The 22,889-nt window shown below is 38.0% G+C and overlaps 1 protein-coding gene across 1 annotated transcript; it reads left to right on the top strand.

The window, feature by feature from the left end:
- Window positions 1–404: 404 nt before the first annotated feature.
- On the top strand, window positions 405–22,203 carry TDP1 (tyrosyl-DNA phosphodiesterase 1; the record flags this gene model as incomplete). Its single annotated transcript, XM_008942575.1, has 13 exons — window positions 405–951; window positions 2,162–2,205; window positions 2,873–2,928; window positions 3,975–4,071; window positions 5,295–5,329; window positions 7,466–7,558; window positions 8,387–8,557; window positions 10,213–10,291; window positions 11,175–11,360; window positions 12,136–12,184; window positions 15,308–15,374; window positions 20,531–20,638; window positions 22,101–22,203. Coding segments are annotated over exons 1-13 (1,635 nt in total), but the record flags the coding sequence as incomplete, so codon positions are not given.
- Window positions 22,204–22,889: the final 686 nt, after the last annotated feature.

Genomic DNA, 22,889 nt, shown 5'->3' with positions numbered 1-22,889 from the left:
GCTCCGTGCTCCGGTTTGCCCTCGGCAGCGCGCTGAGCCTTGGCCCTTAGCGTCAGCGTCGGTGTGAGAGCGGTCAGAGTGATGCTTGTCGCTGTTTCGGGGCGCTTTGCTGCAGGTGTCCCCGTCCGAGCCCGTTTCCTACGAGCAGCTTGCCACCTTAGCCGTTTCCCGCTTGGTGGTGGCCCCCGTTGCACGTGTTGCTTTGTTTCCTGGGCACGGAAACAAACACGCCTTTGTACACTGTGAAATTTCCCCGAGTCGGGAGCTGTATGGAGATAGTATCAAATAGAAAAAGTCAGGTTTTATGGTAATAAGCAAAGGGAAGCTCAGAAGAGAAACAGACTTGAGCACAGCAAAAATGCACAGTTTTTCTTCGGTGTTTTGTTTCTTTAATCCCTAGGAACATGCTTCAGGAAGATGCACACGGGAAATGGACAGTATCTAGCAGTGATGAAAGTACTGAGGAAAATTCTGACAGTGAAAAACCATCTACATCTTCAGTATTGGATGCTGCACGTGGCAGAACAAGTGGGCCACAATATCCATGCTCTGAAGCTAGGAAAGCTGCTCACAAGAGAAAAGCTTCTCCCCTGAAGCTCAGTGATACACGTGTTTCTACAGAACTACCTCCGGCGGGAAAGCAGAGAGCTGGTCAAGAAGGCTTAGGCTGGTGTCTTTCTAGTAGCGATGAAGAACCCGAGGACCAGAAAAAAACTGCCCACAAAGGAACACTGAAAGAAGAAAAATGTCATGCACCCGAAGAACACGCTCTGAATCTTCACAAAGAAGATGAACTATCGGAGAATGAGAAAGAGGAGAAGTACGATGAAACGCCCAGTGAAGCCCAAGATACTTGGGATCTGTTGAACGGAGGGAACCCTTTCAGGTTTTTTCTCACAAAAGTCAGAGGAATCAGTCACAGCTATAATTCTGGAGCCCTGCACATAAAAGGTGAACAAGTGGCTTCAACAGAATTGGGCTTTTGGGAGACTTCTTTGCAAAAGAATGCTTATTTTAAGTTTGTGGATATTCTTAAATGCATATTTTCCTCGGTGCAGCTGAGGCTTCACATTTGCAAGTTGTAAGAATTGGTTCTGTTACCTTCACCTTCCTCTTGTACAAGTAGAGTGTATAAAACATTAACTTCCTGATGCTGATTCCCTCGTAACTTCTGGGTTTTGCCGGACATGGCTAATGTGCACTTAGCCAAGGCAAATTGTATGGTGCTTCTTATTGCTGCTTTTCCTGTGAGTTAATCTGTGGAAAACCCTTGCCTTCGTGGCTCTTAAAGAGGTGCTTTTCTTGGGTACCTAACCATCCTTCCTGAGTGGTTGTACTGTGGCTGGGATTAATGGGTCCGTTTCAACTCAATTAGAAATGAGCATAAATCAAGATGGAGTGAAGTCTTCGCTGGGTGGTACTGATACTTGAACAATGGTGTGTAGGTGTAGTTTGATATAAGGGGGAACAGCTCTGCGCATTTGTAAACATCCCCTAATTTAAAAATTAGATGATACTTTTATATATCACAGGACATAATCAGAAAAAAACGTTAATAAGATTTATGCACAGAAATGGCAGTAAAATGAGGCAGAAAAACTTTGTGGTTCTTTGGATGAAGATCTGTATGATTAGGTTGTAACTTTTCCTCGGCCTCCTGTGTTTGCTGTGAGCATTGCTTGTTGATGGTAGCTTTGTGGCAGAGACCTCGACTGCTTTACTGCTGAAGGGCAGGATACACACATCTTATAAAGTCAGTCTGCAACAGAGAAGTCTGTAAGTGTTAATTGTGACCTTATTGCTTCTAGCCTGCCACAGTTCTTCAAGCACTCTCTGTAAAGGAGAGAGTAGTTTGATGTCCCATCCTCCATGTGATCTTGGTCTTTCTCCTAAGGAGTTTTTTACTCATTCGACTTTAAGAGGTTTAATGCTTTTTATAAACATAACACCATAAGAGTTTCACAGGAAAATCAGTGACTGAATATTCAGAACAGTAAACTTCTTTCAGAGTTGTAGAGACATTCTGAATGTCTCTTTATCATCAAGTCTTTGAACAATCTGGCCCTCGTGTTACGGTAGTTACCAAGCTGTTCAAGATGTGAAATGTTTACTTGAACCTTTTTTTTTTTTTTACTCATTTGTGTTTTAATGTTTTTAACAGATATTTTATCTCCTCTGTTTGGGACTCTAGTATCTTCTGCCCAGGTGAGTTTCCTGTTTGCCAAATTGATTTTGCTTGCTTATTTTATTAACCTTAATTTTAATAATCCATGTTTGTGCAGCATACCTGGTACTAGCAGGGAACTTTGTTAAAGCACAAAGGGAACTCTAAAGGTTTTCAACTGTTCAACAGGATATCGAAGTATATCCTGTAGATAAAAATCATCCTGTGTTCTGATTAGAATTCAGGCAATTATGATGACTGCTTTCACCCCTGTTTTGGGAGAATGTGGAACTTAAAAATGCACATCTTTGTGCACGTGAACTATGTTCCTGAAAGAAAATAACACTTGCAATCTAGAATGATTTCTTTTGTTTCATAGAAGCTTTTGTTGTCATTTATGATATGAGCACATGACAAAGAGATGGTTCTTGAACCAAAGCTTTTCCATTATGTATGTGATTCTTTTTTTCTGCATATTAAATTTTATGAACACTAATACATGCTGTAGAATAACTTAATTCCTGAATTGTTAAGAGATATGAAAGAAAGCATGTGAAATTCAAAAATACACCTGTTTCTAAAACATGCCACGTATGATATAAGTGGTATTGAATGATGACTTTATGTAGGAAGCTTTTTTGCTGTAGTTCATTGTTCTGACAAACTGCTTTTTCTTTTTAATGAGCCTGTTTTGTTTTTCCTCACAAGTTTAACTACTGTATAGATGTGGGATGGCTTGTGCAACAGTATCCGCAGGAATTCAGGTATGTTTATTTTACAAAGATGGAGTGATACAGTTTCCAAATCATTCTCTTCATGCAAGCCTCTTTCCTGTTATAAGTGAATGATAATACTTGTTTGCAGTTGCAAATTGTGGTTACCAGTCATGTGTGTGTGGAGTCCTGGTTTTCCTTGTACCCTGTACAAGGAAAGAGCTGTAGTTCCTTAGTAATTTCTTGCCTCTCCTCAAGACTGTTACATGGTCCAAGTTCAGTATGGCTGTTTTCTGGGTTTTGTTAATTAACACTTAGGAGGCCCTATTGTGGGTGGCAATGACAGTGCAGTAGGTGACCTATAAACACGGAACAAGAAGCTTTTTGCCACACAGTTTACTGAGCCAAGAGCAAGGTGATACAAGAGAAAGGAAGGACTGTAGGAAGGGTGCAAGAAAAGTGTGAAAATGATCATAATGGTATGTTATGGAGATGATATGATTTAAACTGCTGGATAGTGTTGTGAAAGCAGTTCTTAATCTTTGTTTGAAATTTCTTTCTGTTAATTGCAAGCAACTGCAGATGAAGTGAGTGTTTGATGTACGGGTGTTTTTTGTACTTTGTTGGAAATGCAGCAGCACAATGTATTAGGAAGTGAACACAAAACTACTAGACAGAGTAGGCCTACCCCTCTCCTTTTCCCTTTCATTCTTCTCATCTTCTCTGTAAGGTAACAAGGATTAAATTGTCTTGGATTCACACTGTGTGTATCAATACTTCTGAGAGCTTTGATTTGTCTGTTTCCAGCTATATAGACAAGAATTCCTTACAAAATTTGTAGTATTTGTTTCTGATTTGGTGTCTGATTTACTCCATGCTTCCTCTTGTTTTGTTTTGTTTTTCCATTCAAGATTTTGTCTTTCTCTTAGTGGTTCTATTGTAGTTGCTGGTTTTTTGAGTTAATTAATAAGGCATATAGCCTTTAGTGTTATCTGCCTGCTGATCAGATTTAGGGCTGGGAGTCATAGCTGCATGGAGTGATTTAGACTGATTACTAATTCACTTGATGTCTTAATAGTTATCTCTTTCTATTTAAGGAAGAAGCCACTGTTGCTTGTTCATGGCGAAAAGAGAGAATCCAAAGCTGAACTGCTTGCACAAGCACGCCCATATGAGAACATCAGTTTTTGTCAGGTAATTAACATTTGTGTCATGCTTTTGTTGAAATTAATGTCTGGTGCACTCGTTATGGGTGAAAAGAGACCCGCCTTATATTTGAAGTCAAGAATTTATTGTTACACTTTAAGGAATATGCTTACCAGAACCATAGGAACATGGTAACTATGTTCCTAGTCTTCTATGATTATGGTAGGTTGTCACCCGCAAAAGGTTTGCACAGAACAGCTGCCCACAAAAATGTCATAGATATCACAGAAGAGCTGCACACCTTCTCCACTCATGTTGCACTCACATTCTTGTAAAGGCTGAAAAGGAAACATTTTTTGTTTGAAGTGCAGAACCTAGTCGTCCAGGACAATATCTCGCTAGGTTTTGAATATCTCCAAGGAGGGAGACTCCACCACCTCCCTGGGCAGCCCATGCCAGTGCTCAGCCACCCTCACAGCAAAAAAAAGTGTTTCCTTATATTCAGATGAAACCTACCGTGTTTGAGTTTGTGCCCATTGCCTCTGATCCTGTCACTGGGCACCACTGAAGAGAGCCTGGGTCTCTTATTTGTACCTTCCCTTCAGGTATTTATAGACACTGACCAGATCCCCTCTGAACCTTCTCCAGGCTGAGTGTCCCAGCAATCTCAGCCTTTCCTCATAGGAGAGATGCTCCAGTCCCTTAGTCATCTTAGTGGTCCTTTGTTGCACTATGCAGTATGTCCATGTCTGTCCTGTGCTGGGGAGCCCAGTGTTGCAAGTGTGGCTTCACCAATGCTGAATAGAGGGGGAAGGATCACTTCCCTTGATGCGCTGGCAATGCTTCTAACACAGCCCAGGACGCTGTTGGTCATTTTTGCTACAAGGGCACATTGCTGGCTCGTGTTTGGTACCCAGCAGGAACCTTGGGTCCTTTCCTGCAAGACTGACTGTTTTGGAAAATACTGATTCTAAGAGACCAGAAATGCTGCTGGAGCAGTTCCAGCAAAGAGTTGTATTGCCATTTAAGCTTTAACTTCTACAAATTAGACTACGTTTAAAGGTGTTGAGGGAAAAATAATGTATTTTGTGATCTGTCCACTAGAGAGCAGTGACATGAAAGAAAATGAAGAAGCATCTCTCCTCCTTTAACATTATTGCATGTAAGAATAATAGGATGGTTTAGATTGGAAGGGACATTTAAGTATCAGCTAGTCCAGCCCTCTACATGCAAAACAGGAATTTTTAATGATCAACTTTTTAATTTTATAGGCTAAACTGGATATTGCATTTGGAACTCACCATACGTAAGTAACAGCTATGGAGCAGAAAGTTCCACTTCTGAAGATGTCCACAGAGTTGGTTCATGCAGTTACCATGATTGGACTACTAACTAGTGACCAGTGTCTTCAAGTATTTATAGGATGGGAAGATAGATTATTATAGTTTGTGGAAAATATAGTTCTGAAGGTCTAATTTATATTGATGAAATTTAAAAGTAGTAACTTTCATGTTCTACCTGTATGTTTCATTTATCTGTAAGTTAACTTAAAGCCATAAAACTAGGTTTTGTAGGAATTGCTGAGTCTGAAAGAAAAACTCTTGTGTTCATTTTCTGTTTATAGATTATAAGATTGATTTAGTTTAAGGAAACAAATCAGCTATTAGGTAGATTTGAGATATGCAGGTTAGATAATTGAAGCCCGTGAACTGCATATCCCTGCTCAGTTTTTGCAGCTAGTGTAGAAAATCTGGAAATAATCACTGTATTCTGTGGTCTTTTTAAAGAAGTAACTTTAATTTGATATAGGGCTGTCATAAAGGGAATAGTTTAGGTTGCAAACTACAGATAAGATCTTACGTCTCATAGCAAAGATTTTTATTGCTGGGCACGGCAGTATTTTTTAAAATCAATATTTCCTTTCATATAACTAATTCTATAAAACATATTACATTAAAACATCGAACTGAAATGCCCATTTAAGGTACATCTGTGATTCTGATAGAAAGCATTAATGACCTCATTGCCTGTTTGGAGAAGAGCATGCAAATAAGGGAACGAGGGACATAGAAATTGAGGGTTTTTTTCAAATTGATTATTTTTAAAGCTTTAGCTTATTTTCAGTTAGGTGGTTTACAGAGCAGCTCTCGTTCTCCATATGCTCAACTTTAGATTGTTTCTTCCACAATACTTTGAGATAAATAAGTGATGGTGATGGTAAATGCTACAGTCCTTTAACCCTGTATTTTTAAGGGTTGTTCCAGATAGTGTATTTCTGAATATATGCTCCAGTGCAGATGGAACACAACAAGTGGGTAGCAGACCAGTAAATCAGATTTTGGTGGGTAATGAAACAATTTTGTTCCAAGAGAAACTTAACAGATTTCACCCTATCGGATATGAAGACTTAAATTCACGTCATTCCTCTTACATGATGTAAAACTTAAACTACATGTCAGTGTTTTTTTTTTTTTTTTGGTAGTGTTTTGGTTAGTTACAGCTTTTATATATACACCTTAATCTTGCACTTTATTTTGCTATAAAATACTTCCTTTACTGTCAGTTCAATTTCTGCATACATCACAGCATAATACAGAGGCAGGGAACTATTTTGTATTTTGAGGGTCTTGCATATTGCATAAACTGTGCAGTAAGTAACATATGTAGGTACTTGAATGCTAGTTTGAACTCTAACATTAAAAGCAGAAATAACCAAATAGATTGTCTAAATTTGAGCCTGATGTTATTTGCATAGCATTACCTCTTCACTGGACAGCAATGAAAATAAGTGTGATTTTCCTTACAGCTTTCGTTATTGAGCACTGGTTTCTATGGAAACCATCTCATCCTTCAGGGTCACGTGGATGTGCTGTCTTTACACAACTGCCGAAGATTTGTATATGATAATTTGAGCACTTATGCTACAAAAAGTACAGACATTTATTTTTAACTCTGTCACTAGTTCTAAGACTCTTTTGTGCTGTAGCTTGAGTTTAGACTTGGAGTAGATAAATAGCTTTTTTGCCATCCCATTGGTTCATTGTTTACATGCCTTCTCTTATTAAAAGAATTGTCAGAGTGTAAAGAGCTAAGTTTTAATACCTTCAGCTATCCATTTTAGTGTTCCCTAATTTTTTTTTTTTACCTCTGCAAAAGAATAAGTTTCTCTGAAGAACATAGTAAATATAGAGAGTGTTCTACAAGTATTCATTTTGAGCTGGCAAATGAGTTGCATGACATGTTAAGCTGCAGTCTGGGATAAATTGTATGATGCTGCTGACAAAATATATGGGGTTAGTCTAACAACTGGTGTGCGAGTTTGGCATGCAGAACAAATCCTTTGAAAATATTTATCTTGGAACATTTTAATGAACTGTTAATTTATATCCTAATCTCAGTGTACTTGGAATAGACTGTTATATATCCTTTTTTTTTTTTTAAGGAAAATGATGTTGCTGTTATATGAAGAAGGTCTTCGAGTTGTGATACATACATCAAATCTTATTGCTGAAGATTGGCACCAGAAAACTCAGGGGTAAGCAACAATCTCTAGCAGATTTATATTTACTTTATTACTTACTGTAGGTGTCTGCTGCTGGAGACAAGATACTAGGTCAGATTATCCAGTGCTACAAGTCTTACACACATAAAATGGAACTATCCTTCAAACAAATAAATAATCAAACCTAGAATGCTGATACCTATCTAAGCCTGAACTCTGTTTGCTTTCTACTGTAAACAGTCTTATGCCCTGAGCTGGCCATTGCCTTAGACTCAATCTCTATTTCACAGGCTTCTGAATTACAAAGGATAGTATCAACATGTTAAAAAGTTGATAATGTAGAACTTTTGGTTTCCGTGGGTAGAATGGTGTGTGACTGGAAAGAACTGCTACTTGTTTTCCAGGCATAGTGCCCACCTTGTTTTATTCTGATGGAAGTTCTGAAGAGGGAAGTTGTTATTGTAGGCTGCTCTTCAAACTATGCAGAACTTTCAAAGGCTCAACTTTGGTGTTTTTCTGTATACTTATACAAACTAGTAGCTTAGTAGAACACACTGCAGTGTTCTAGTCATACAGAAAATCTTGATGAAAGGACTACTGGTCAGAAAGTCTGAGCCTGGCCTGTTTCACCGTGGTAAAAGCTGTGAACATATGCATGATAAAGGTGTTGAGATTGTTTGCATGTGAACTTACTAGTTTTATGGTATTGAATATAAGACTTGATGATTCTGTAACTGTAAAGGGAAGTCACTTTATAGTTAGTATCACAAAAAATCTGTTTAGTATTCGTTTACAACCTTCAGGTATGCTTACTAAAACTGTGTTTGTGTGTTGTCCTTGTTTTTGTGGCTTTATTTTTAGAATATGGCTAAGCCCTTTATATCCGAGGCTACCTCAGGGAAAAACTGGCTCTGCTGGTGAATCTGAAACTAATTTTAAATCTGATCTGATAAGTTACTTGATGGCTTACAATTCTCCTGCGCTGAAGGAATGGATAGATCTGATCCAAGAACATGATTTATCAGAGACAAGGTATATGTTATCTTGTGTTTATAGTAATTTGCATGCTTTTTTCCAAAAAAAACCCCCAAACATTTCTGTTAGGATCTATTAGACAATGAGTTTGTTTTGTAAGCTTACTTTGTTTCAGACTTAAGTGTTCAAATGTGAGTCTAACTTTAGGCAGTTTTTAAAATCTACATGATTCAAATTATGTTGTATTGACTAACTTGATTTTAAAGAAGGAAAAACATGTTAAAGAGAAAAGGTGCATCAGCAGTAACTTGTCTAGAAGGTAGCTGTAAGTAATAGAGACTCAGAGTTTCATTCAACTCAGTCTGGCTTAAATATTTGCTCCAATAAAACTACCAGTGGAAAAAACTTGCTTTGTATTGTTTTTTGCCTAAAAGGGATCATATAAGCAAAGGGCATTGTAATGGTGATTCTATTAAGAATAGGCTTCTGCACATCCAAGGTGAAGTTCAAACCATATACATAGAATTTTGAAATTATATTTAGAATTTTGCCTGTTACAAGTACAGGTTTTTTCTGGTAGGCAATGTCACGTTTAATAATAATACACTTTGTCTTGACACAGTCTTCCCCAGTATCACATTGTTGATGTTATTTAAAATAACTCAGGCTGTTTAATTTACTTCTAGTGCATATGCGTCCTGCATTTCCACTGAATTACAGTATTTACTTCAGAAAGTGTAAAAAGCAGTGTAAATTAGCTGCTTAGTAGCAGTTATATAAGCTGACAAAAACTTATTGAAAAGCTGAAAAAGGTCATAAACTATGGTGGACATAGAGACTTGAAATGTTGTCTAGCTTAATATATAAAAACGAAAGTTATGGTTTTTTTCTTTATGTGAAGCCTAGAAAGATTGGAAGGAGGAAAAAAAAGTACCTTTATAGTCAGGTGAGCTAACAGCCTGAGCTGCTGCTCTTACTCTCTTGGTCACCTGTTTGAGCTTGGACAGGTTGGTTGGGCCCTAGCTGATGTGAGGTTATGCATGGGTTAGGGATGAGTCGTTTGTTAGGATATGGATTGTTTCTGTGCCATGTAAAATACATAGGGGATGCTAATTCATGGATAAAGTTAGGCTGGAGATGCCCTAAGGAACAGCTTCTTAAAGCATCTGTTGTGACTCTGGGCAGGTCTCATCTCTATTTTCAGGGCAAAACCAAGGAGGTTACTAAAGCATTATTAGGAAGACAGTTGAAAAAGCTGTATGTTGTCTGAACTATTAGGTGCCCAAATGAAATCTTACCCCCGAATCTACTGATCTGGATGTAGCAGTAGGTTGGCTTCGCACAACATCACATGCTCAGCTCTGTGGCAAACGAGCTATTTGCCTTTATTGCTAACATCTATCTTCTGCATTTTTGTATACAGAAGTAGATGCCTCTAGGCTATAGAACATCCTGGTGATGCATGACAGCTGTATAGGATGCCAATAATAAATTATACAGCTGAAAATCCATTTTCTCTATATTGTAAACCTTGTGTGAAATTCTTAAAATTTCTGGTTGCACTTCTGTGTCAAACTTTGCTGATAGATTTTACTGAAGTACCTTAACACTTTACAAACCAAAATGCTCCAGAGCTGTAAATAACTTGGTGTTTGTTTTTGTTGTGTGTTTTTTTGTTGGTTTTTTTTTTTTTTTCTTTTCTTTCCCTGTAGAGTGTATCTGCTTGGTTCTACCCCTGGACGATATCAAGGTAGTGATAAAGAAAAGTGGGGTCACCTTAGACTCAGAAAGGTACGAAAACTATCTTCCTTGTTAATTTTCCTTTCATAATTGGGGAACTTTCAACCTACACCTCCTGCTGAAGTGGCATTATTTTGAAATCCATCGTGAATTTTATGTGGAATTCTAATGCTGTCCATGGCAAAATTCAGTGTTGTCTGCATTGTTTTGTTTTTTTTTTTTTGCCTGGTAAGATACTGCATGAAAACAGAAGAAACCTGTAAAGGATAAAGGCAGTCTTGTGGCAAATGTTTCTGTGATTAAAAAAGATGACATTTTTTTGTGGCGAGGCAGATAGACCTGGTTACACTATGTTGATGACTGAGGCCATTTATTTGCCCTCTCTAGAGGGGTAAAAAGGTAGCCACTATATACAACTTAATATGTGCCTATATCCATCTGGTTCTAATGTGACTTTAAATTCCATTCACAGCTAAAGAACTCCCCTAAAGGACTATTTTAATTTTATCTTCAATTGTTCTTTTTTTTGTCGATTATTGTAGGATTCTATTGTAGTTGATGCTTTAGGATATGAGAGGAATTTATGGCCAATAACCACCAAATATAAAAATGTTTAGTTAGTTTATTGTGACTTCAAAGCTAATGTTCAGTGTTTTTAGGAAGTGCTGCTAGCTTCTTTTTACCCATTATTTAGTAGCTGGCTTCAGTGCTTTTAAATAAAACTTATGTTTGATCTTCTCTTGAAGTAACAGTGGGTTTATCTGAACAGCCTCGTGACTTTACAATTAAAAAAAGTTAGATAGTATGAATGTTAATCTCTCTTGTTGTCAGAAGTGAATTATAGAGGATTTCATGTCAGAAGCAATATTAAACCACTAATTAAGGTATTCTTTGACTGTTGAAGTCTTAACAGTGTTTTAATTCTCCTCATCAGCTTTTGAAAGAGCATACTTCCTCAATACCAGCTCAAGAATCCTGGCCTGTTGTTGGACAGTTCTCAAGCATTGGCTCAATGGGAGCTGATGGGTCCAAATGGCTGTGCTCAGAGTTCCAGGAGAGCCTGGTGGCTGCAGGAAGCAGTGTGACAACTCTCCTTAAATGTGATGTTCCAATTCATTTGGTATGTCTTCTAGATGCTTATGACTTTTATTTAACATTATTCATTTGTTGTTTAAATCTTAGTAACTGGTTTCCTTTTAACTTTTGGAAAACATTAATGTTTTCATCCTGAAGTTACAAGGATGCCACTTAGTGGCACGCATGTATAGTGTACTATAAAAATTTACTATAATTTTCATCTTCATGATGCTCAAGTACATATCATCTAATCAAAATTATATTCTTATTCTATATTTTGTCTTACATTGAGTTTTTGCAGATGCAGCTGTTCCTGCTACAGAGATATAATTGAACCCTGAGTGATGAATACCTAAACCCATTTATTTTCTAACCTGGTTATTTGGTTACAAGCACAATTAAGGGGAAGAGGAGAAACAAGTTTGTGGCAGGAGCTTGTTAAATCAAAGGAAAAATATTATCAAACTTTGTCCTTATTTTGTGCCAATTGCCCTTGCATAATTGTATTTGAACTATAAGTCTAAAATCTCAGTGCTCAGAGCTTACTTAGCCCACCATGGAAGGCATTGAAGCAGGATTGTCTGGCTCTTACTAGCTAATTTTCATAAGTTTTGCAAGAGCAGTGAAAATACTGAAGACTTCCTTTGTTACTGACACACAACTAATCTTAAGCTGCAGTGTAACTTTATTCAGTCTGAAAATTGATTTTTTTTTTTTTTCTCAAGTAAGTTTCCATTAAGGTGATTTTTGTTTGGAAATTGACAGCTTGTGTATTTACAGCTACATTGGTTTTTTTTGTTTTTCATCCTCCCTTAAAGGTTTATCCTACTGTGAACAATGTGAGGCAAAGTCTGGAAGGCTATCCTGGTAAGCAGATGAACCTCCATTTATTAGCTTTTTGTGGTCATAATGTCCTGCAAAATCATTTCAGTGATTGATGTTGAATGAGTTTGGGGTTGTCGTCTTGCTGAGAACTTGGTAGATTAGGTGGCAATAGAATCTTTGTAACTGGAGCTCTGACTCCAGCTTCTCTATTGTGATTGCATAGAAAAAGCTGTGTGGGCATTGGTATATAGTGTTTGTATAGCCATGCTCACATGTCACTACTCAGGAAAAAACAGCTCTTGCCCACTCTTCTAACTCCAGCCATGCTTTTGTTTTGGCAGAAAATTAAGGTTTGAGTGTGCCAAGTTCTCTATTTCTTTTGCAGCATCATCCTGCACATCAGATACAATGGAGAATGTTTCCCTACTCAACAGCCATTTCCTTAATACTGCAATATGCAGTTGTTCTGTCCAGAAAGCATAGCTCTAGCCAACCGTAGAGAGGAAGAGGTACTGTAGTACTGTGATGCAGAAAAGCTTCTGCTTCTTAAAAGGAAGCACTTATGTGGGTTGCGCCCGTGCATGCTAAGGGAGCTGGCTGATGTCAGTGTGAAGCTGTCTTTGATGAGTCTTCAAAATGTCAAAGCAATTGGAAGAGATTCATGAGGACTGAAAGAAAGGAACACTTTTAGGAAGCCTTTAGGAAGGGTGAGGAGGAGGGTCTGGGGAGCTGTAGGCCTGTCTGTCTCTCCTCGATCCCTGGTAAGGTAAAAGAGCAAAGAATGCTAGAAACCATTTCAGGATATATGGCGGACAAAAAGGTGATCGGGAATAGTCAGCATGGATTTACAGAGGAGAAATTGTGCTGAATTCAGCTGACGTCCTCTTCTGACGAGGCGGCTGGCTTGATGAATGGGAGGAGTGCACTGGCTGTTGCCTAGCTTAACTTTAATAAGGCTTTCCACACCGTCTCCTGTAACATCACGACAGACAACCTGGTGAAGTACAGGCTGGATGAGTGGATGGCGATGTGGATTGCGAAGTGGCTGAACTGTCAGGCCTCGGTGGTTGTCATTAGTGCATGAAGGCCAGCTGGAGGTCAGCCACTAGTGGTGGTGTATGCTGAGCACTGATACTGGGGCTCTGCATTTAATAGTGTCATTAATGGCCTGGGTGGTGGGTCAGAGCACACCTTCCATGAGTGATTGATGTATCAGAGGATTGTGCTGCCATCCAGAGGGACTGTACAGGCTGGAGAAGTGGGCTGACAGGAGCCTCCTGGGGGTCAGCAGAGGGCCATGCAAAGTACTTGCTGGGGCAAGGTTAACTCCAGGCACCAGTACACACTGGGGGCTGTCTGGAGGAAAGCAGCTTTGCAGAAAAAGACCTGGGAGTGCTGGTGGTTGCAAAGCTGAAGATGAGACAGCAATGCATCCTTGCAAGCAGGCCAGCAGCATCCTGGGCTGCATTAGGAAGCACGTTGCTAGGAGGTGACCCATCCCCTGTATTTAGCGCTGGTAAGACCACACCTAGACTGCTGTGTCCAGTTGCTGGCTTCCCAGTACAAGATGTACATGGATATACTGAATCAAGTCTAGCAAAAGGCCATGAAGATACATAAGGGACTGGAGCGTCTTTCACAGAAGAAGAGGCTGAGAGTGCTGGATAATTCTTCAACCTGGAGAAGAGAACTTTCTTAGGAGGTCTTATACACTATGTATAGATACCTCTTAGGAGGATGCAGAGTAGGGTCAGTCTTTGCACAGTGACCAGCGAAAGAACAAGAGGCAATGGATGTAAACTGAAATACAGAAGATTGTGGTGTACCCTTGCAGCAAAAATGTTTTCTGACATTTAAATGGAGCAGGTTACTCTGAGAGGTCATGGAGTCTCCATTCTTGAAGATACTCAGAACCTGACAGGACACTGTACTGAGCAACATGCTTCATTCAACCCTGCTTTGAGCAGGGCTTTAGAATAATCTGGATGAGCTCCAGAGGGTGCTTCCAAATTTAATGATTCAGTGATTCTTTGGCATTGCTGAATCCATAAATGTGTTCCTGTTCCAAGCCAGATACCTATGCTGCTACTTAATACTGAGTAGCTGTTGTAACAGCTGGTGTAGGAATGCTTTCAGCTCTCTTCCTTTCCTCTGAATTGAGCAGTGTTTAGATGTGTGTAGAAAATGCAGCTGGTGAGTGTATCTGTGGTTCCTACAAGTAATTTAGGGTCTTTTGAAATACATGTGTTTGTCTACAGCCTCTATTTAGCAAAGCTGGTACTCTTGAAAGAGAGAGATGCAGCATGTGCAATGATTCCTTACTGTTATTTCTTTCATACTGTGAAATAACTTAGTGAATTACATAACTCTGTATTTGTGCAAACAGCTCTGTGGACTCCTGCAGTTAGTCTCTTCCTGAGAGTAGTAAAACTTTTGTTACAGGTCCCTATGGTGTCTTCTAGGACAGGTTGAAAGCAGTAGGTTTTCAATCGTGTTTTTAATACACAACCCTAATATGACTCGGTATGCTATGGCTGATTCCTCTTTGTTAAATACATTTTAAGAAATCACAAGGTGCATTGGCCAAAAACCAAATCAATACAGATACAACTTCATCCAAAAAGTTCTTGCTTTTTAAAATGATGTTTGCTTTGTTTTGTGGGTGGTTTGTGTTTGTTTGTTTGTTGTTTGTTTTTGTGTTGTTTGTTTGTTTGTTTCTCCTGGAAGCTGCTTTTTTTATTCCCCCTAGCTTGTCAATGTAATGATTCTAATCTGCAGATATCAAGTGGTATCCTAACAAAAAAAATTACCCATAAGCGTCTGTCTTCTATGAGGACTTGACTCTATCACCTATATACTGTTTATCCTTGATTCTATAGCTTGTATACTGTTTATCCTTTGTCAAGTGTAAATCTGCTACATAGTGTCTAGGAACTTTCTGAATTATTTAAAAAGAAAAAAACAAAACCAAAAACAAAACCACACAAACGAACACACACACACAGACCACTCAACTATATACCTTTTTATACTACTGGAGCATTTAACAATTTTCTAAAAATAAGTAATTAGACTAGTACAGATAGCTTATTCCCCAAGCTGTTTGCTACTTTTAAGAGTATCTTTTAAAAAGCAGATGTACATGTTCTTTTTTTTCCACTTAAGCTGGTGGCTCGCTTCCATACAGTATACAGACAGCACAGAAACAGCTCTGGTTGCATTCCTATTTTCAGTAAGTAGAACTTAATTCTTTGTGGCTTTCTTTTTCTTTTTTTTTTTTTTTTGGGAGGGGTGTTATTTATTTTCTTAGACTGTATATTTAAACTTACAGTGCTGTAATGATTGAATGTTAAGAGCAAATTAAGGGGAAGTGGTCAGAAGCATGATATTGTTAAGCTTAAAAGGATTTAGTTCCTTATCTGCTGGTCTTTCCTCCAAAACATAGTCAAAACATGCTATTCACCTGTAAAAAAATATAATACAGGATAATGTTACTAGTGGAGGACACTACCAGATGTTGGATTCTGTAGACTTCTATTTAAGCATTCCTTCTCTGAAATAGAATAATGTTACTTCTCTTTCTTCTTTTTTTCTTAATTTACAGTTGTATTTCACTTGCCCACTTGTACCTTGATATTAACAGGATTGCAGCTGAACCACAACAGAGCTAGGAACACTTTTCTTTTTGTTGTTTAAGTGCTGCAGTTCTGCTGCAAAATTTCTCAGTCCCTTGTGGTAATATCATCCGTTGTTAAAGGTGCCTGACATTTTCTGTTGAAAACTTCTATTTTCATGTGCTACTAATTTTACCAGATTCCAACAGTCTGACACATTCCATGCCAGATGTCTCCCTCAGGCTGAATCTTTAAAAACTTAAGTGTGTTTTGAGAACAATGGGAGAAGTTGCTTTTTCCAGATTTAAAATAAATAAATAAATAAATCTGGTAACCTACAAGACCACAGGTCCCCGTTCCTTTCACCAGAAACTTAAATCTTCCAGGTGGAAGCTGCTCTTTTAAGATGCTTTACCCAAGCATTTTAAGAAGCTTTACACCAAGTCAGAGTGTGTAAAGTTGTGTGTATATATTCAGAGGGCTGAGAATATAATTGCTGGTTGCAGAAGGCATCCTCCATACTGGAGTGAACATGATTGACCAGCAAGGCTCAGAGCAGCAATGTGCAAGGAATGGAACTGGAACAGAAAGTATGTGAGGCTTTGTCTCTCCTGCCTTTGAAGTATGCCCTCTTGAGGACATTCACCAAAGGAGGAAGGCTACAAATACCTTCAGTACTTCAGGATTGTTCAGTCATGATTCAAAAAGTGAGGAGATCATAAAACCCAGTGGTATTTGTGCAGCTTTAATTCAGTTTTTGTAAACATATACCTCATAAGAATCTTATTTGAAGAAAAATGTAACTTTCTTTGTTTAGTCTTTTATTTAGTGCACAGATTGTAACTTGATAATGAGAACATTAATTGTTTTATTGCTGTTCAGTGAGAATACTAGTGTACCAGTGTCTCATTGGGCATAGCAGGGTCCTGCTCTGGCAGCAAAAGAGCTGCTTTAAATTCATCTGTTGAATTGGTTGGAGATGACAGGTGATTCTGCATAATTGCTCTGTGGTGACTACCCAGGTGCAGGTTCCCAATCCTACATGTAAGTTGTTCCCGTAGAGCACAGGACATGAGCAGCTGCTTATTTGTAGTAACCTGAAACACAGAAAATGGTAGGTCATGTTTCAATACAGATTTAAGATGAGCTGTTTTAGTGACTTGCCATATTACAAAGCTTTGGGTGGTGTAGAGGTTAGAGGAATTTATCTTCACCTGATTGAACTATAATCCAAAATCCAACTAAGGATCCTACCAGAGTTGAAAGAAGATATACTTTCATACTTGCAGAAAAAGAGAAGGGATAGCTCATTTTCACAAGTAGGGAGAGATTAATAGTTGTGAAATGGTGTCTTATAGTCACATCCAAAGAGTTAGAACCTCTGCCCCAGACATACGATTTTTATAATGTCCAAGATCTGCTTTTCTATCTCTTATGCCACTTGAGTGTGTTTAACCTATAAAGCAGCTCTGAGTTATAATTTCTCAAAACAATAAAGTGACAAAACTTAACATTTATTTCACTTTTTTCTGATCATAGCAAATGATTACTAGGCTGCTTTGTTAGATTAGCTGTTGTGCAAATGGTGCAGTTTAATCAGTTTTCTCTCTGCTAGGGTTGCTGTTTTTTGTGCTGGTCTTCAGTATTATGAATTGATAAGGACATGTTTGCAACGCTTAATGGTTTCTGTTAATTGCTGCTTTTGAAACACTTGATCAGCTTTAACAGTACATAAAGCATTGTATTTTAATGCTCATTTTAACTGAATGACTTTTAATACTACAAGCCTTATGTTTGTGCAGTTACCTTATCAAATTTTTATCATCAAAGAATGGAAGAATTTGGTTTGACAAGAATTTGTTTGACTTGCTGCTGACAAGTCCATAATTATAGTAGTATTAGAGCTTTGTGTTCTTTAGGCCTGTAGAATTTTGAAGAACATCTTTCTTCTCAGTTCGGAGAACTACACCATTATTCCCCTAACATCATAACAGATGAGAGACATGGAGTACTGACACAAAGGACCTGCTGTTCTCTTATGCTTGAAACTAATGGTGTGAGTTTTTAACTATGCTCCAGCCTTTTTGCCAGTATCTTGAGATAGAAAGCCCATGCGCTATTTGAAGCAAGAACTAAATAAAAGAGGTGATGATGTAGGAAATGCATTATTGCTGGCTCTTCTTATGGGTTGAGTGTGTCTGCATAGCTTTCAGGGTATTTGAATTATCTGGCTTCCCTGTCTCAGTAGCCCCACTTGTAAAGGGCCCTGTGTCTGCTCTTCTACCTTGTTTGTGTCAGAAGTATCAGCCATTGGTGACAATTGATCCTTGCTGTATGTCTTCTGGCCAAACACACTGTGATTGCAGTATAGTCGCCTTTTCAAACTCAAATTCAATGCAGAGTAAAACAAATATTTGTCAAATATTTTTTAAAACCCCACATTTTTCTGAAATTTTCCAAGTGGTTAAGTACATGTAAAAGCAACAACTTGTAAGCATTCACATTTGTAGTGCAGTATAAGAGTGCAAAGTAGTTTCCACATTGGCAAAGATACCTTATTAATGGTAGAGAACATTTTTCCCTTCTTCTTTCCCCAAATGTATGAATTATGTGAAACTCAAAAGTGCACACTGAAAAATTGGAGGGATAGGACAGGCAAGAGGTGCTGTGTTTTAAGTTGGAAAGTAGATTACTACTTTAATTCAATGCACGTTGGAGACTGTGTAATTCAAAAGAAAAGCTGCTGACTGAAATGCCACAAAAGACTGGGAGGAGGAAAGTACCAGCCAGTAACTGGTAATAATGTCAGGATTAGTGCTCTGAAGTCAGAGTTAAGCTGTATTAGTGATAAGGAGTTCTAGTCCTAGGCATATAAAAGAAGAAAAAAGCTAGCAAAAAGGCTTTCATGTTTTACTGTTCAAATTCCTGTAAAACCTCTTCACAACTCCTTTTCCTCACCCCACACTTGAGCTCTTAGTTTACATGGCACCACAACCTCTGTAAAGAAAAAAATAACTACTTCAAGCTGTGGGTTTGCTCCATAAAATTTCTCAAAGCTAGTTTAATTTAACTTATTGTATTCTGATGTGACTAAACATGCCCAAAATTTACTGCAACATGACCTCAGTCCTGCGTACATCTTCTGTCAGCTGCATACTGGTGAAAAGTTTACAGCTTAAAATGTGAAGTCAATTTGACTAGAAGTAGCCTGAAAATATTGCATGGATACATGGTCTCATCCTTGCTGTGCAAAACAGCTGCTCTTGTGCTTTACTTCAGGCCTCTTGTAATCTGTTTTGGGTTTGCTTTTTTCAGAAATATGCCAGGAGAGTTCCATGGTGAGTCTCCTTCACTGGAGACATTCAAATCCCGCCTGGACGCCTTCCTGTGTGATGTACTCTAGGTGACCCTGCTCTGGCAGGGGGGTTGGACTAGATGATCTTTCGAGGTCCCTTCCAACCCTTACGATTCTATGATTCTATAAGTTGAAATTAGCTATGTTAAGAGCAAATTAAATGAGATATTGTGCCTGTGTGATACCCCTTCCAATTCTTCTGGCTTATCACTTCATTATGCAGTCTGGAAATCAGCTGACTTTTAGGCTGAAAAGAAAACATTTGTTTCTTTGCTAATAATGCTTTTACTAAAAGCATCTGAGTTTTTCAATGAGGTAATTACTTTAAAAAGAAACAAACATAAAACCCCCAAATAAACCAGAAAAAACTCACACCAAAAACCCCCAAACAACCAAACCTAATGGGAGAACATAATCACTTCCTTTCCCATTTTTGTCCTTACATATTTGTGCTGTCCTAATAAAGAAAATGTGGCCAAAATGCATGCTCCCCTTCCTGATTCTGACTTTCTGGAATATCACTTTTAATAACTTGTAATTGAAACTAACTGCAGTTAGATTACTGTAGTTAGAAGAGAAGCAGAAGTACTCTTGCTAAAACAGTTTTTGTGTCTGTCAAAGGAGGCAAAAGGGCAACAGACCGAGATAGTATCTCAAAATTATTGCAATAAAGTGCAGGAGGAGAAGTTTGTCCTCGAATAAGGCAGAGAGATAAGTCTAAAGAAAATCTGTGTTCAATTTCCAGTTCTATTTTTCATGGGTTTCATTTCTGTGATGTTACTGGAGTTATTTTTGTGCCTTAAACTTACAGATAATGTTTGCCTAAACTGTCATTTGTGAAATAAAACCTCTTAACAAGAATTTTCAAGTTATGGTATAGCCTTACAATCTATAGGCATGGGGGGTTTTGTGTTTTGTAGGGGACACCAGTTTAGTTAGCTATTTCTGTACATACTCAGGAACAGACTTAAATATGGCTTGCATCGAAATAGAAGATATTTAGTTTGCTCCAAACATGCGTACAGTAGGGAATTTTACAAGGTTTCATTGGTGCCAAACTCCTTTGCTTAAAGGCATAACCACTGATGGTCCTCAAAGAAGGAATATTGACTGGAAGTTTGGACTTAACTTCTTGAGTGCTTAACTGGAGTGGAGGAATGAAAAATCTTCTTAGGAGAGCCTGATACACAGAGGAGAATATCTGGTTTGTAAAGAAAGAAAACCCTTGCCCCTCTGACTACTAGTAAGATTGGATTTCAGGATTAAAACTTCAGTTAAAGTATTTCCAGCCTTTCTGTAGGGGAAACAAGTATTAAATGTGATGAGTTTTGAGTAGTGTCACTGAAAGCATGGCACTGTAGTATGATGAGTATTGTTTAGACCTCGACACTGTATATAAAAAGAACTTTTTTTTTCTAGCAAATGGTCAGCAGAAGTCTCAGGTCGAACTCATGCTATACCTCACATTAAGACATACATGAGAACCTCTCCTGACTTCCAGAAGGTTGCATGGTTCTTAGTTACAAGGTAAACAAAAAACCATACACCTCTTGCTTTTAAAAAAGGTAATGTGTAAAGCTCATGTCAGTTGCTGACCCAGGTGAGTTACTGCCATAATCCTCCTAACACTGTAAGTAGTGATAGGAGTTTTTGTCCATATTTAATGTTTTCTCATTGCATTGCCCCTTTTGGAGCTGCATGTTGAAATGATTGTCAGGAACTGTTGACAGTTGCACCAAAGTCTTTTCTGAGGGGGTTCAACATGAGCTGAAGTGATAAATAAATACTTTTAAACCTTGGGTTAGGTTTCTTTAGCACACGCTGTACATGAATGTGCTGTTTCCTACAAAATAAATACAGGTTAAGCCAAAGTTTATCCTTGTGCTGCCTTATTGCTACAGAACATGTAGATACCTAATATTTGGGATCTGACCTTTTGTCAGATTGAGTTGTTAAGCACTCTAGGTTGAACTCTAGCTTTGTATTTCTATTGTTTGGTGTTTAAAGAAGCCAAAAGAGGGAGCAAGAAAGTTCTTAATACAAGGAGAAAATGTCTTATTGTGAATGAAAACACAGATATGTTTCAGTTCTGCCAAAACTTTTTTTGTGCAACCATATATACTATACATCATGATCTTTGTATCCTTACTCTTAAATGGTCAGTTACTTTAATCTTTTATGCTTTTTATATTCTGGCTCTTTAAATTTAACCATTTATCAATACTGTTGCCTGCAATAGTAGTTGTGATAAAGGTGATTTTTAAAGTATTTAAGTCATTAAAATGTAATGCTGAGTCCACCTAATACAGAAATTCATGTTTGCTTTCATTTTTTTCTTATGTTTCTTCTATTCCAACATTTCCTACTATCAAGAAGTATCCAGTATGTCTGTCAGCTAAAACATATTTAGGCTTTGTATTTTGACATAGAAGTAGGTTTTGACAACAGAATTGCATATATTTTTTGTCATCCAAACTTGATCTACTTCACAGCAGATACTGATTAACGTGGTGCTGAATAGTGTATTAAAACAAAAGTACCTTTTTGATAAATACTTGTTTTCATTAGCATATTGAAGAACAAAATGTCAGGAGCAAAAGATATTAACACTTGCAAAAACCCTCTGCACTAAATGTATTATAATATAATTAGTCATAATTGAACGTGCCTTTAATCTTCCTAAGTCATCCAATTGAAGCCATTCACCAATACAATGTTCCTTTCTGAAATGGGCAGAGAAAATTCAAAAAGGCTGAATTCATCTGACACAAGTAGCCTTGTATAATTATCCATGTGTGTTGTATGAATACCCATCTCTGTATTGTCTCTGTTGTAGAAATAGGAATAAGGACTGACACCTAAATCACTTTTTATGAAAAGACTTCTCTGTCTGAAGTTCTGATAGAAGTGCATTGCTACAGCTGTGGTACTTAAGTATTTTCTGCTGTGAAGATTATGCCTTGCTGAAATGCTTTGTTTCTCTTTGCAGTGCCAATCTATCTAAAGCAGCTTGGGGAGCTCTAGAAAAAAATGGCACCCAGCTGATGATCCGTTCTTATGAACTTGGAGTCCTTTTCTTGCCTTCAGCATTTGTAAGTACATAGTTCAAGTACCTACTCTGGGATGTGCTCGGAGTCTGCAAATACTGATGAATACGAATGTGAGCAAATAATCTATTTACTGGGTTCTGTGCTTCCAGATTAGAAACCTGATAGCAAGGGGAGTTTAAACAATGTACTTTTTAAAATGGAAACACTTTCTTTTCTTACACAGCAAGTATTGATTTGATGTGTGTTACTGAAAGGCAATAATATTTAAAAATCATAACACATACTAAATGTTTCTGGAAAGGATGATCAGATCTCTTCATTCATGTTTCTTAGAACTGGACTGTGAGTGCATATTCACATTGATGTGTATGAACTGTAACCTGAGAAACAGTCCCTAAAGTTGTGCTGATTGCTGTTCGTGCCCTTTCCCTGAAATGTATTGGCAAAGCCATGTGATTTTCTCAAATGGAAAGTCTTTCTTCTTTGAGAACAAAGTCTCGAATGCACTTCCTAAAATCTACAATACAAATCCAAGAACATCTTCATAAAAGGCCATTTAAAAACGGGAGGATTGGACCTTCCAAATCTGTGACAGCAGTTTCAGTATGTAGAATGTTTGACTCGACTTACTCTGCTGTGTGGAACAGAGGATTGAGAGACATGAAATGTTTTCACACTAAGAAAGGTCCATCTATCTTGTAGTCTAGACTTAGTGCAGCTGTAGCAGA

The sequence above is a fragment of the Merops nubicus genome, unplaced genomic scaffold, assembly GCF_000691845.1.
Source record: "Merops nubicus isolate BGI_N331 unplaced genomic scaffold, ASM69184v1 scaffold10096, whole genome shotgun sequence".
Taxonomy (NCBI): domain Eukaryota; kingdom Metazoa; phylum Chordata; class Aves; order Coraciiformes; family Meropidae; genus Merops; species Merops nubicus.
Note: the sequence above shows the minus strand (reverse complement) of the source record. Positions and strands in the feature narration are given on the sequence as shown.